General features: G+C 32.9%; 1 protein-coding gene across 1 annotated transcript; it reads right to left on the bottom strand.

Annotated features, from left to right (window-relative positions):
- Positions 1-12,919: 12,919 nt before the first annotated feature.
- On the bottom strand, positions 12,920-13,453 carry LOC131865832 (ATP-dependent DNA helicase PIF1-like). Its single transcript, XM_059215382.1, has one exon. The coding sequence runs from the start codon at positions 13,451-13,453 to the stop codon at positions 12,920-12,922; it is 534 nt and encodes a 177-aa protein (XP_059071365.1).
- Positions 13,454-14,835: the final 1,382 nt, after the last annotated feature.

Raw genomic sequence — 14,835 nt, 5'->3', positions numbered from 1 at the left:
TAATATAATATAATATAATATTATATATAATATAATATAATATAATATTACATTATTATATATAATATAATATAATATTACATTATTATATATAATATAATATAATATTATAATATATTATATATATTATTATATAATATAATAATAGATTATATATTATATAATATGTAACATATAATATATTTTTTAAATTAAAATTATAAATAAAAATCGGATATCCGATTTGCATAGGTAATTACCAGTGTACTAACACCTAGGCCAAGCAAAAAGTCAACACGGATTTTCGTGTTTTTAGGCGAGTTAAGAAGGCTATTTTTTTCACATCGCCACTTTTTGGCCCCCCTTGATCCTGCACTAACCCAGAAGAATCCCTTTGAATTGACAACTTGATATTTTGGTTAGGTTGGACAAAGTAAGGATCAAACTTAAGACTAGTGAAGGTAGTAAGGATCAAACTCAAGATCCTTGATATCCTTATACGACAAGCCATCTGCATATTTTTCCCTCATAGAATCTCGCCACAAAAGGGCGGCATCGTGCTCCTAAGTCATGGTTTCCATACTTTTTATGATTGATGTGAGAGGATCAAACATTGGGTTTAGACGAGGGATCCTACGATATACTTCTGCAATCCCCCTCAATTCATTCAAATTTTGTGCAATCAAATCTTGAATTGAGGGAGGCTTTGGCAAACGAGGGTTTGGTTGTTGCAGTTGTTGTTCGTCGGTGTTTTCATTGTTATCCCCCATTTTTAACCTAATTGAATGTAAACAATTAAATTTAGTTAACAAACTTAAACAATTAGGTATTTGATTTTAAAAAACCTAGTTTTCCATTAAAAAAACCATATTTTCAATGAAAATTAAATAAACATTAAGAAAAAATACAAAAAATGAATGAAAATGATTCAAAACGATAAATTCTTACCTTCTGAATCTATCTTTTAGCAATTTTTTGTCAAAAAAACCGGATATCGGATGGAGCGGATATCGGATTGTGATGAAATTGCGTGGCCCGGGAGTTAAAAATGACTCACAGGCTGCCACTGTCAAAATATAAAAGTCTTAGAAAATCGGATATCCGATTTTTATACTTAAATTATTTTTAAATAACATATATAATATTATATTATATTATATAATATAATAATATATTATATAATATATTATTATATTATATAATATAATAATATATTATATAATATATTATTATATTATATAATACATATTGTATTATATTATATATACTATAATATATAATATAATATAATACAATACGTATTGTATTATATTATAATATAATACGTATTGTATTATATAATATAATATAATACAATACGTATTGTATTATATAATATAATATAATATAATATTATATTATATTATATTATATTATATTATATTATATTATATTATATTATATTATATTATATTATATTATTATAATATAATATAATATTATAATAATATATATAATATAATATTATATTATTATATAATATAATATTATATTATTATATAATATAATATTATATTATTATATGATATAATATTATTTATTATATAATATAATATTATTTATTATATAATATAATATTATATTATATATAATATAATATAATATAATATAATATTATATATATAAATATAATATAATATAATATTATATTATATATAATATAATGTAATATAATATTACATTATTATATATAATATAATATAATATTACATTATTATATATAATATAATATAATATTATAATATATTATATATATTATTATATAATATAATAATAGATTATATATTATATAATATGTAACATATAATATATTTTTTAAATTAAAATTATAAATAAAAATCGGATATCCGATTTGCATAGGTAATTACCAGTGTACTAACACCTAGGCCAAGCAAAAAGTCAACACGGATTTTCATGTTTGTAGGCGAGTTAAGAAGGCTATTTTTTTCACATCGCCACTTTTTGGCCCCCCTTGATCCTGCACTAACCCAGAAGAATCCCTTTGAATTGACGACTTGATATTTTGGTTAGGTTGGACATGAGGAACTACAGGGATAATAGTTAGAGTTGGACATGAGGAACTACATAAAGAAAATTCAGTTATTCCATTGGCTGTAAATTTTTGGTGAGAAAGCAACAAAGATTCTTCATTTATTTGAAAGGGTTAATATGGTTGTAGCCAAAAGTAGTAAAGTGTAAAGTTTCCATGTCAGAGAAATGGCTAGAATCATTTATAAAATATGGTATGCAGTTGTTCTTAAAATGAAAATTTAAACACTTATGGATTACAAAACAGATTTCATTCATGGAGGTGACCTAAAGGATGATACAAATTCAAATGACTTTTTTTATGTGGTAATTATAATTAAGGGTGCATATAAGATCCTTTGTCCAACCTAGACTTGAAGGGTTATGAAACTGATAATGGTACAAGTGAAACCATTGTGAACCACAATCAAGAATTCTAATATATTATAATTTATTTATATAATTAGTATGTGAAAAGGATCTTTTCTATAATTATATTTATAATGCATACCATAACAATGACCACCCCATGTATGGGTTTGTCATTCATTGTAATCATGATGTATACTAGTCCTTGAGGTGCATGCATTAAGTTATCACTACGGGTGAATGTAATACTAGGTTTGAGCTTAGGTTTTGATTTCTCTTGTTTAAATAAAGTTTTTATAAAATTAACTAAATTTTATGCTTGGTTGGTTTTGATATAAATGTCTATTTAATAAAAATCTCTCCAAAATATTTTTTGGATGGAAAAATTAAAGTTTAATGAAAATTTGTAAGTTTTTATTAGGAGGTGATATGAATTTAATCCCTTTATCACTTATATTATGCAACTATATTAGAGTAAATAAGTTCATGGATTTCATATCTTAGATGTATACATTGCTTGATATCATTTCTAAAAGTATGATGATATTGATTAAAGGACATTGGATTATACAAAATAGGTATAGGTTTGTAATTATCAATGGGATGGATGAAAGGAATTATAATTAAGTTTTTTGTTTATAAATTGAAGCATAATGGAATGCAAGGGCCTACAAATCTAGGAAAAATATTGACTATTTTGTCTAGAAGAATAGTGGACTATAATATGAGGTGTTGAAGCCAGAGCTCAAGATTTAACATTATTAGGAGAATGAGCATTTATCTTAATAATTTTTTTCTTAAATTCTTGTAGGATAAAGGAGCTATATAAATTTTTCAACTCAATTCCTAGAGGAAGAACCCTCATATTGAATAACAAACAAATGATAATCATAAATGACTAAGTATAAATGTGTAAGTAAATGAAATTTCATAGAAAATATCTTATCTCTATTTTTTGTCTGTAAATTCTTGCACATCAACATACAAAAGTGAATAAAGAACTTGATAATTTCCACAATGAGCTTAAGTTGGTGGCTGAAGATGTTTCTTCAAAGAGGAGGAATAAATATTCAGAGGGAGTTTGACAATCCATCAGAGGCAACCTTGGACAAGGAGGTTAGAAGGTTGATATCAGATTCACAGGGAGTCTAAAATTTCATCAAAAACAACCTTGGACGAGGAGGCCAGAAGGTTTTTATCTATTTATGAGGAATCCACATCATCATGAAGATCTGCTTAATGCATTCTTCTCTATGAGAGAGAATTTTGAGGTGCAAGCCCTTGTTAATGCATTCTTCTCTATGAGGGAGAAGTTTTAGGTGCAAGCCCTTGTTAATGCATTCGTCTTTGTGAGAGAAGTTTGAGGGGAAAGTGCTGGTTCCACCCTCTGGGAGTAGCGATGGTGGATTTCATGTTGAGAGACTCTATGACTTAACACCTGTGTTCATTTGTTTTTTCCATTCATGGGAGTAGCTATGATGGACCCACCCTTTGGGAGTAGCCATGATGGGTATCACTATGTGACTTACATATCAAGAAAGATTCCTCCCTAGCTAAGACGGAGTGTTAATGTTTGTATCTATGGTCGTATCCTTCTAAGGTCGACTCATAAATTTGCAAGTAGTCTCCGATTATGCATATTTAACATATCTGTATGAGTCAATTAAATGAAGAAGTTTTCCATTTAATATAAATTATAATTTCTATTTGTTTATGGGGTCGACCTTATGTAAGTCCTCCACCCTATGAAAGGACACATCATTTGAGGGTTGACCCTTTGTTAAAGGGTGCCTCTCTCATACATATACATAACACGATCTCACTCATTTAGACACATTATTCGAATTACAGAGCAGTTCAATAATTCAAGAGAAGAGATGTAGAAGTGAGGATCAATATCATTGAAGAGCAGCTTGATAGGCTATGGCAAAGTGAATACCATTGAGGGAAGATCGAATTAACTCTGCAGATAACAAAAATTACAGTGCAATTCACATAATCTTGTAGATTGAATATTCAATTTTTTGGGGAAGACAAGCATGCATTGCCTATGGTTTGGAGGGAAATTCATTTCTTGTGGTTAAACGAGCACATAACTAACAAACGCCTCCTTTGGTAAATCCTTGTTCTTGCAAATAATTATCCAACCTAGAGTACCATGCTCTGGTTCCTGTTTAAGACCATACAAGTGCTTTTTCAACTTGTAAACAAAATCACCTTTAACTTTAAAAATTTCAAACTATTCCATGTAAACATCCTCTTCAAGATATTCATTAAGAAAGACAGATTTAACATCCAATTGATTAACTTTAAAGTTGTTATAAACTGAGAAGGCTAAAAACATCCTTATAGCTTCTAATATTTCTACAGATGTAAATATTTCATCAAAGTCTATACCCTCAACCTGAAACTATCCCTTACAAACTAATATTGCCTTATTTCTAGAAATGTTACCATTGTCATTTGATTTGTTCCTGGAAATCCATTTAGCACCTATGATAATTTTATCCTTTCACCTAGGAGCTAATTCCACAAACATGGATTTTTTACATGCAAAGATTTACTTCCACAAACATGGATTTTTTTACATGCAAAGATTTACTTCCACAAACATGGATTTTTTACATGCAAAGATTTACTTCCACAAACATGGATTTTTTTCAGCAATTTTTACTTTTGGTTTCCAAACAGATTTGATTTTTGTTTTCTCCTTCAGAAATTGATTATCACTAGTCTCGTTTTGCTTATTAGGACTAGATCTACCAAATTTGGCTATGTGACAAAATTTATTGCAGGTGAAGTACTTCAAATTGTTCAACGTCATAAAAGGTATTCTAAAAAGAAAGTTGGACCTTATTTTAAACATATTGCAATTATTTTCTCTATGGCCATATTGATTCCAATAAAAAATAATATCGTGAAAGATATGCATTAAATCTTGAAAATATTCTCCTTCTTCCAAAATTTGACTTTGCATAGCATGTAGGTTTGTTATAACTAGCAAGGGTATTGCCTTGATTCTCATGCAAATCAGTTATGTTTGAACATTCACCTTTCTCATAACCCAGACCAATTTTATCCGTGTTTTATTTTTGTTTTCGTAAGAGGTCTTCTAATCTACCATTATGATATCTTTCAACTTTGTTTCTTAGACCAACAACTTCTGTTTCTAGGTCTTGACAAATATTTTCTTTAGTTTGCAACTTCTCTCTAGTTACTTCTTCAATCCTTCTACTTTCTGCTAGTTCTATCTTTAGTCTCTTAATCTCCTTATGTGCACACAAGAGTTCACCTTCAAGATCAACTTCATCTTCTCGTTTATCTTCCTTATCTGAATGGACCTCTAGATTATTCTCATTTTTATTAGAACATATGATAACCATGAAACAAATCTCCTCTTGTTCATTATCAAAACTCTTAGAATAACTTCCAGTATTTTCTAAGTCTTCTATCAAAAGACTTTTCTTTCTATATTTGCTATTTCTTTTGAAGGTATATTGTTTCTTTTTACTTTGTCTTCTTTCCTCCTTATCATTTCCAGGTTTTACATAAGAGCATTATGTTGCAAAGTGGCCTACATTACCACAATTAAAGCATTTGCAAGGAGTTTTCTCCTATATTTTCTTGAACCTCTTTTTAGTTTTCTAACAAGATTCAGTTCATCTTCATTTAAATCTTCACACTCAGAGTCTAATGCTTTGTATTTCTTCACAATTTTAAAAGCAGTTTCTTTGCTAGAGGGCAAATCATTTTGAATTCTCATTTCATATGTAGTAAGTGATCCATGTAGTTCATCTAGAGAGATTTTTTTAAAGTCTTTGGCCTCTTCAATTATTGTGACCTTTGAGTCATATTTAGATGGTAGTGATCTTAGAACCTTTTTAATAACTGTTTTGTCTTCAACAGTTTCACCAAGACCTCTCATAGAATTTATTTTCTCATCTACCCTAAGAAAATATTCTTCTATCTTCTCCTCTTCATTCATTTTAAGGCTTTCAAATATTGTCCTAAGTTGTTGCAGTTTAGCTTCTTTAATTTTATCATCACCCTGATAAATACTAACAAGTTTATTCCAAACTTCTTTAGCACTTTTACAATGCATAACTTTAACAAGTATTTCATTAGTTAATCCACATAGTATAGCATTTTTAGCTTTGGCATTTCTCCCATAGGCCTTTTCTTCATCAGCTATGGAAGGACATTTTGGAGCCAATGTATAATCTTGAGTAACTGAATCCGATAACAATGTTGTCTATCGACACTCATTATGAATATCTCGATTTGTGCTCAAAGTCAAAGACATTTTTATTACCACTTTATCATGCCAAAGTATCTTTTGCGTAAGTTTATAACAAAGTGTTTTCACAAACTAGGTCAACATCACATAGTCATGTCTTTTGTTATGCCATTACTCACAGATTTGTTATTGATCAAGTGACCATCTTTGTGTAAAACAAGTTATAATTAACGCCTTATCACCTGATACTTACAAACCTTAATGAAAAAGATTATTAATAACTTATACATCTTGTATGTAATAAGTTGTTAATAGCTTATCAACAAAACATTTGATAAGATGTTAATTTCTTATTAGAGACAGAGACATAAAAGGCATTAATATCTAATGTGAAACAAGATACATAATGTATCAAATAAAAAGAATACTTAATGAACCATATGACACAAATACAAAATATCTTATGACAAACCTGAATGTCAACACTAATCACTGTGTACATTGTTGCTCAATTGAGAATTGTTTCCTTTTTTTTCAATTTTCTATTTTTAGATTTTTTGAATTTTCTGGAATAAGAGAGATCTTGCAAATCTCATATGTAACATGAAAGCTCAACTGGTTCCAGTTGTGTGATATGATTCTTTCGTTTGTAAGCCCAATCGATATTCTAGCAATCACTTTCCTTTCTTGTGTGTACTGCTTTAAAATTAACTTGATAAGAACCGGAATCGAATGCTCATGTATTCATTGTCGATCATGTCCTGCTTCTAGCACCAATTTTGTTGATGGTGTTTTGATGCACTATCGAACACAGAATAAAATACCAAGGGTACTCTATCCTCTCTTGATAAAAAGACTCTCAAATGTTGAAGATCTATAAAGGATCACTTGAGATGACTCCAAGGTTCTCTTATGTTAGGTCTTAATGTGTCGGATAGCTTCAATGGTATTGATGTGATTTAGTGTACCTACGAGGGGACTTATGTTGAATGCTCGGATGACTGCTGGAACAAGAGATTTCGCTTGATTAAAAAAAGGGAAAAAGGATAGGGTTGAGAGATATATAATTCTAATAATGTAGGAGCAATGAATGATCTCTGATGAAACTCTAACTAAGTCTTGCTTCAACATGCAACAAACATCTCCACAAGGCCACCACCATAAGCATAGACACCATCATGTTGATGCATATCAACGAAGGAATGATAATTGAAGTTAAGTATGGCCTAATATGGATCCAATTCACCATGCAAGGCACTTTACCATCAACAAAGTTTTAGTAGTATGGATATGTGAATTTCACCATTGATCACACAATTCTTCCATTCATCTGTATAACTTGAAATAAAATTGAGAAGTATAGAGACCATGCAAATTGTTTAATCAACACATAGAATTCACAATTTCTTCAATGAAGTTTACATGTCTTTTGCAACAATGTCTTGGCAACTATCTTTGCCTTCTCTTTCTACTCTATTCTAAAATACTATCTATGTAATGTCTATTGACCTAACTATTTTCTAACTATTGACTATCAACCTTACAAATGAAGAAGTGAGGCCTTTTACAGTGCTCTCATTACATTTCAGTGGCTCAGATTGATTTGAGATCAATGGTCACGATTACAAGATAGAAACACTAATTAAGGTTTGTTGAACCCATTACAAAGCATTAAATGCTTGACCAATGATACAATTACAAATGATAGGACACATGTCCTCCTTAGAAAATTTGACCAATAGATGACGAGGGTAGTTAACATCGAACTTTGTTCCCATGTAGTAGTTATCTAGATGAGCTAGGTTCACTGAATCTGGATGCCTTCTTGTGAAATAATGTGATTGGATGTAATGATGATTAGGTGCCACCTCAGCTTGCTTGACCTTTATAACTCATCATAAGTGTGTAATTGAATGCGGCATATCTCTTGATACTCAACATGTGCGAGCATTTGATGTGGTGATGACTCCGCTCATGTCGACCTTCTAACTTTGATTAACTCTTCTGAAACGATCGCATGCCTTGATCACCTGCAATCACATGCATTCACGATCACCTACATTCGCGATCACTTGCATTCAGGATCACCTACATTCGCGATAACTAGCATTTGCATCCGACGTAGACCTTGTCTTACCTATGCATGATCCTCATCGTGCCTTGAAATGCATATTGCACCTGGAGTGACTCTTATTCTTGCCTTGCATGAGCTTGCAACTTGACGATCGTATCAGCTGCATTGTAAAGATTTGAAGTGCAATGTTCTCTCCAATGAGACCTTGCCTTAATCTTTGATAACCAATACCTGTTGACTATCTAAAAAAATTCTCTGTATCGTTGTCGTAAACCGCCTTCGCGTTGTCATGGATTTCATATATCACGTTCGTGAATTGAGGTATGTGAAATGCTTTGCTAATTGCTTCCTCGAAGACATAAGCTATCTCTCTCATCTAGTGCGGTAATCACTCTTCTATCAAGATTGTAGCGCCTCGCGCATCCAACGATGAGCTTATTGCACTGCACTACTAAGAGGAAGTCGACTGTCTTGACGATGCCACCTTCTATCATCGGTGTTGCGGGTCTTGTTGGTCTGGTGATGTAGACCATGCCTTGAAATTTGTCCACGTCGACTTGTCTGAGGTTTGTGTCGCCTACATTGCTCCAATATGACTTGATCTTCGACTTGATGATGATGCTCTTAGAGTCTTCCTTGAAAAGCACTTGTCACGATCGTGCCATCATGCACATGTGATATTTGACTAAGTTAGTGTCATGTAATGAAATTCGCTTCCAAATATGGAATCAATTATCTAGGCATGAAAATTTGATAAAAACCTTGCAATCCTAGGTTACGCCTTCAACCATTGATTAACAATGATTTGATTCAACTATAATGCTAATTACACACTTGAAAGTGATCAAAACACATTCAATACGGAAGCAAAATCTGATAAAATAACCTGTCTTAAACTTAATTCTGAGAATGAATATACTAATGGGATTATCCTCCTTGGGTGAAGGTAATCGTTACGAAGTGATTAAAATAAATAGGCATCCGCTGATCAAATTTAAGCGTAATTTTAGTTCACTTTTCAAATCAAATGTGGATCGCTTTGCAAGATGAATTCGCAGTATTTCAAGACACAAATTTTAATCAATTCAGTCTCGGTGGTCAAACTTCAAAGTCGCAAGGCCATTATTCTATGTAAATAGCATATCAGAGGTTTAAATTAGTGTGTCCAACATAGTCGTTGGTCATGTGATAACTCACCTTCATTCAAAATTTACCAATGGAAATCGCCTCAATATTTGCCTCTAACATAAGCCGATTCTAATGAAGAATTCACATCAATGATTAAATCGATGACAACGAGAATGATACGGTTCGTTGTGGTTTGCAGAGATGAAGTTGCTATCAACGTTGATCAAAATCGCCAACCTACAGAGATGACAAAAAACGCTTGATGAAGATCGATTTGATTAAGTTGTTGATCTAAGATGGGTCGCTGATCATCAAAATGCAAGAGGTCGCTGATCTGAGATAAGTCGCCGACCTATAAACTGATACAAATCGACCCCTGGTGAAAATCGCCAAAATCTTGTGAAGGAAAATTGCTGATGCCAAAATGGAGTCACAACATGAAATATAGTCACTGATGCCTCCGAGACAAAATCGTTGAAGTCCAAAAGGTGAATTGGCTAATATAGAAGATCATAATCTCTTCCAAAGATGAAAGGAGTTCGCTGATATTGATAACTCGGCCAAGTCATATACACAGGACAATATCGCTCTGAATCGATCAATGAAATGATCGATTTTAGCTTATAATCATTTTGAGGGAGATACATCATCACGCACGCCTTAGCCAGCTTGCATTCAATGTCGCCACAATTAAAACTAGCGGTTGCACGTCTTTTGAGTGCGTGCAACGGGAAGCCGATAGGCTGGCAACGTTCCAAAATGTAAATGAGCAGTATACATTATATGTTGCGATGAGCTTGACCATTTGCTATCTGCAAATTAAATTTAGTAATCAACAATCAGACAGAATGTGGGAAGGAGGCAAATTTGTTGAGGGTTGAAGGGATGGAGGTAAGCAGAAAGCCAAATAGTACCTGTGAAAAGTGGTGTGCGTGAAAAGTTTTGAAGCTGGGAGGCAGAAAAAATTCTTCTTTGTTAGATGACATTGAAAGTGCTTAGCTGCAAGAAGCTGAAATTGTTATCAGAATATTTTAGAGATGCAAAGTATGTAGGAACAGGAAAAATAAAAAATTTATTTCTAACCTTGTATTTAATTTGATAGTAAAAAGATGCAGGAGAGTTGGAGATGGTTTGTGTGGTGAAATGGCGGGCAGCGCGGCATATCAGGCAGAAGTAAACGATCGGCTTGAGGTAGAGTTAGCTTTGCAGATAATTACATAGTTATTGAAATCCAGGTGAAGCGGAATTCTGGGTGGACAGTGCAGTCATTCATTAATTTATAGAAGAAGAAGAACAAACTTTAAGTTGGAATGAAGTTTATGTACCTTGAACAGAAACGTTATAGTAGAGATATAGTGAAATCTATCAAGGCCTGCAACATGATTGTTTCCAAACAAAATAAATTAAAGGTGTCTAACTTCAACTGTAGCAACATGTGAAGAAAATGTGACTATTAAATTGCCTGTTTGGAGGGTGTAGACATTGGTGCAGGCGAGACTGATGTATGCCAATCCGTAGTGTAGTAGGACCCGTTGAGTAGAAGAATGGGTAGCTGTATCAAACAAGCAGGAATAGTCGTGGTTCTGTTCATCACAGTAGAGTAGAACATGGTGATTGCAATCTCATGATCGGTATAGATTGCTTGCTGGGAGGTCTGCACCTATAATTTGTAATAAAATTAATAAACAGATGAGAAATCACCTATGCAGAAAGGTAATTGATTTGGTAAATACAATGAATACGTATTAAGTTTGTTTAATAATAATGATGTGAAAAAAGCAATAGAATGAAATTTTCAGAGAATTGCCAAAAGTGAAATCTAGCTTGAAAATTGTTGTGTCTGCAACTTGTATCTTGCCTGGAAACTTGGTAAAGACACCTAAGAATCAAAAGATAGACATAGTTAGGGGTTGTTCAGAATAAAAAATTGGAAAACAAGTTAGATTTCAGTTGGTTATTTCTTTAAAGTTTGGAGAACTTGCATTGTAGGCGCTTTAAATTTTGTTTCATCACCGTGGAGTATTGATGAGAAAGCGAAATGTGTATATGGGAAGGCAACTTGCACAGTCGTTGAAAAAGTGTAAAGTACGAATAAGTAACTGTATGCAATGAAATTTTGATTTAAATAGCATATTCAGAAAAGAAAACACTTTGAAGTGGGAATTGTGATATATTAGTATTGATTTTTTTTTACCTGTGTAATAGCACTGGAGAAGGCAGAATGGTTGTTGCTGAATGTCAACCATTTGATTGGTGAACAAGTGAAGGCCAAACCTATGTGTGCAAGCATTTCATAGATGTAGATTGTAATCTTGTGATGTAGATGTGAGAGCATAGAGCTGTTGCAAGCGAGCTTCTTCTTTCTTTCTTATGGTGGTAAAAACACTTTTTTGCATTTTTGCATACCTTTCAAATGAGAAAGGTGGATGAATGCGTATTCCATCAATTGATTTGACCCTTGAGATAGCTGTAAATGTTAGGCCTTGCTCTTCAGTGTTGCCTATGTCTATTGTAGCTTTATCCAGTGTAAGTCCTTGAGATTTGTGAATAGTTATGGCCCAAGCGGTTGTCAATGGAATCTGTGTACGCTTGCCTCGAGTAATTGGAGTAATGGGTATGTCATTTGGATGCAATGTATCTCATGGAGGGCCTTTATAATTCTGAAAGCGGACAATAACAAATTTTGGCAAGTCTGGTGATTTAGTATTGTTTTCATAGACAATTTTTTTAACAAGGCCAATGGAACCATTTACAAGGCCAACTTCAATCCACAAGTTAGCTAGCAACATCACTTGCTGATTTTCACATAATAGTAGTTATAATGGTAGTTGTTCATTGTTATCATATTCAGTATTAGTTTGTTGCACAATATGTGCAATGCTGAGAGCAATACGTAAATTTAATTCCTTCAACATTCTTTTGTTGTGCAGCGTTGTTGAGTCATTTGTTGCAAACAAATGGATTGATGAGTTGAATTCCTTTTGCTGCAAAACAGTGAGATTTGTATTTGTTTGGTTCATTAAGATCTGTCAGTCATGTTTGTTAGGTTGTGCATCTCTTATGTTCTAGAGCAGGCTTCTAAATTGTTGTTGTTTAACAGAGGCACCTTGTTGGCAGAAAACAGTATGCAATGTTACAACTGTTTTAAATGATCGCCACAAGTTCAAAGCTATAGACTGCGAAGCATAAATTGGTTTGTCCATTATAGGAGGGAGCTGCCCAAGGTCACCTATAAGGATTATGGAGAGTCCACCAAAGCCTTCATGTTGTTTATCAAGGAATGCTTGGCGGAGCCGACTATCAATCTTCAATTGTAATTTAGGGCCCAAGAAGCTCATTTCGTCTATTAGAATATATTTAACATGCCTAAAATGCTCTTGGAATGTGAACAATGCTTGCCCTGTCAAAGGATGCATTTCTTTTATAGGGATTCGGAGGCCTGCATGAATAGTTGTTCCTTGAATATTATATGCAGCAACACCTGTAGGTACAAGAACTAACAATGTGTTTGTCTTAATGCCTGCAGAGACATTTAACTTTTGTCTGATGCAATCTATCAAGATTGATTTACCAGTTCCTGTTGTTCCTTGAACAATCATTCGGAGAGGTTGGGCTACAACTTGTTTAGATTGATGATGTAGAATTATGTCAAGTGCAAGTCTTTGTTGAGATGAGAGATGGATTTTCTCACTGGCTATGGGCAAGGCTTGGTTTATAGGTGGGTGAAATTATAATTTAGCAGTGGACTGTAAATGCTGATTTGGAATATCGATGGACCACAAGTAGCTAATATCATAGTCACGTCGCCCTAACATTTGCAGCTCATCTTTGGTAAATTTATTTGTCAGTCCCATCTGAGATATGAATTCCCATTCAAATAGATTTGAGTCTTCTTGATATTGAGAATCATTAGTGTCACTATCATCTGTATCTTGAGATGGAGGAGCTTGCACAATGTTGTGGCCATACAACCGAACATAGCCAGTAGAACTGAAGACTTTCCAATTGGCTATAACTTGATCTTTAGAAGTCCCTATATCTGATGGTATGTCACAGAATGGTTTGTACAACAAGAGCTCAGACCAATAGAAAATCTCAAATTCATCACTGTCTTCAATGGGAGGGGCAGTGAAGTGTCTATATACATTTACAATCGCTTTTTTCTCTCGAAGTTGTCATTTTGTTTTTTTACGCTGTGGAATATATGAAAAGGGCACTACATGTAAGCATGGAAATAGCTTGTTGATAGGTCTGTTTCATGATTTGATTTTGTGATATGATGTAGTGCTTTCCTACTAACATTAAGAGATATAAACTGTCGGCTACAGCTAATGAGTGGCAATTTCTACAACATATGACAAGTCTCTTGTGCGTTGATGTCACGATCTGCTATAATCCCCATCATAAATTTTTGGTATGTTGATAAGATAGTATCTTCAGAACCACTTGCATTCACAATAGTTTTGAGAATTTCAGTAGAAGATTCTGATCTTATTTCAGATTTCGAAGCATACTTTGAAATGTTTTGTAAGACTGCTTTTCTTGAAGTAACAGAGTGGCAATCAATGTTAGCCCGCCATATTGAAAGCATGCAAGGGCTATGAATATTCAAGCGGTCATCATTCCTTGCAGGTGTATAACATGGATTATTGTAACTATCATTTGTTAATGTATATTTTTCTTGTTCAGGCCATGGAGCTTTGTAACGACATTGTAACAAATGGCCTTTTTTCTTGAGATATGTATTTTCTATGCATTTTGTGTGTCTTTGCAAACTATTTACCAATGCCTCGTAATCAACTGCTAGGGGCATTGAGAATATCTTTGTAGTGTTAGCTAAGCATGGATCATCCATTGCAGTGTATCAAAATGTATTATTTCGGTCAGCTTTGCTAAGAAGATTCCAAGCAGATACATGTGTCAAAGAAAGTTTAGCTATATGGACTTCATTGTCATTTTGCCAATCAATGATGTCCATATT

Source organism: Cryptomeria japonica, unplaced genomic scaffold (genome assembly GCF_030272615.1).
Source record: "Cryptomeria japonica unplaced genomic scaffold, Sugi_1.0 HiC_scaffold_121, whole genome shotgun sequence".
Taxonomy (NCBI): Eukaryota; Viridiplantae; Streptophyta; class Pinopsida; order Cupressales; family Cupressaceae; genus Cryptomeria; species Cryptomeria japonica.
The sequence above is the reverse complement of the archived record's forward strand: the minus strand, read 5'-3'. Positions and strand labels throughout refer to the sequence as shown.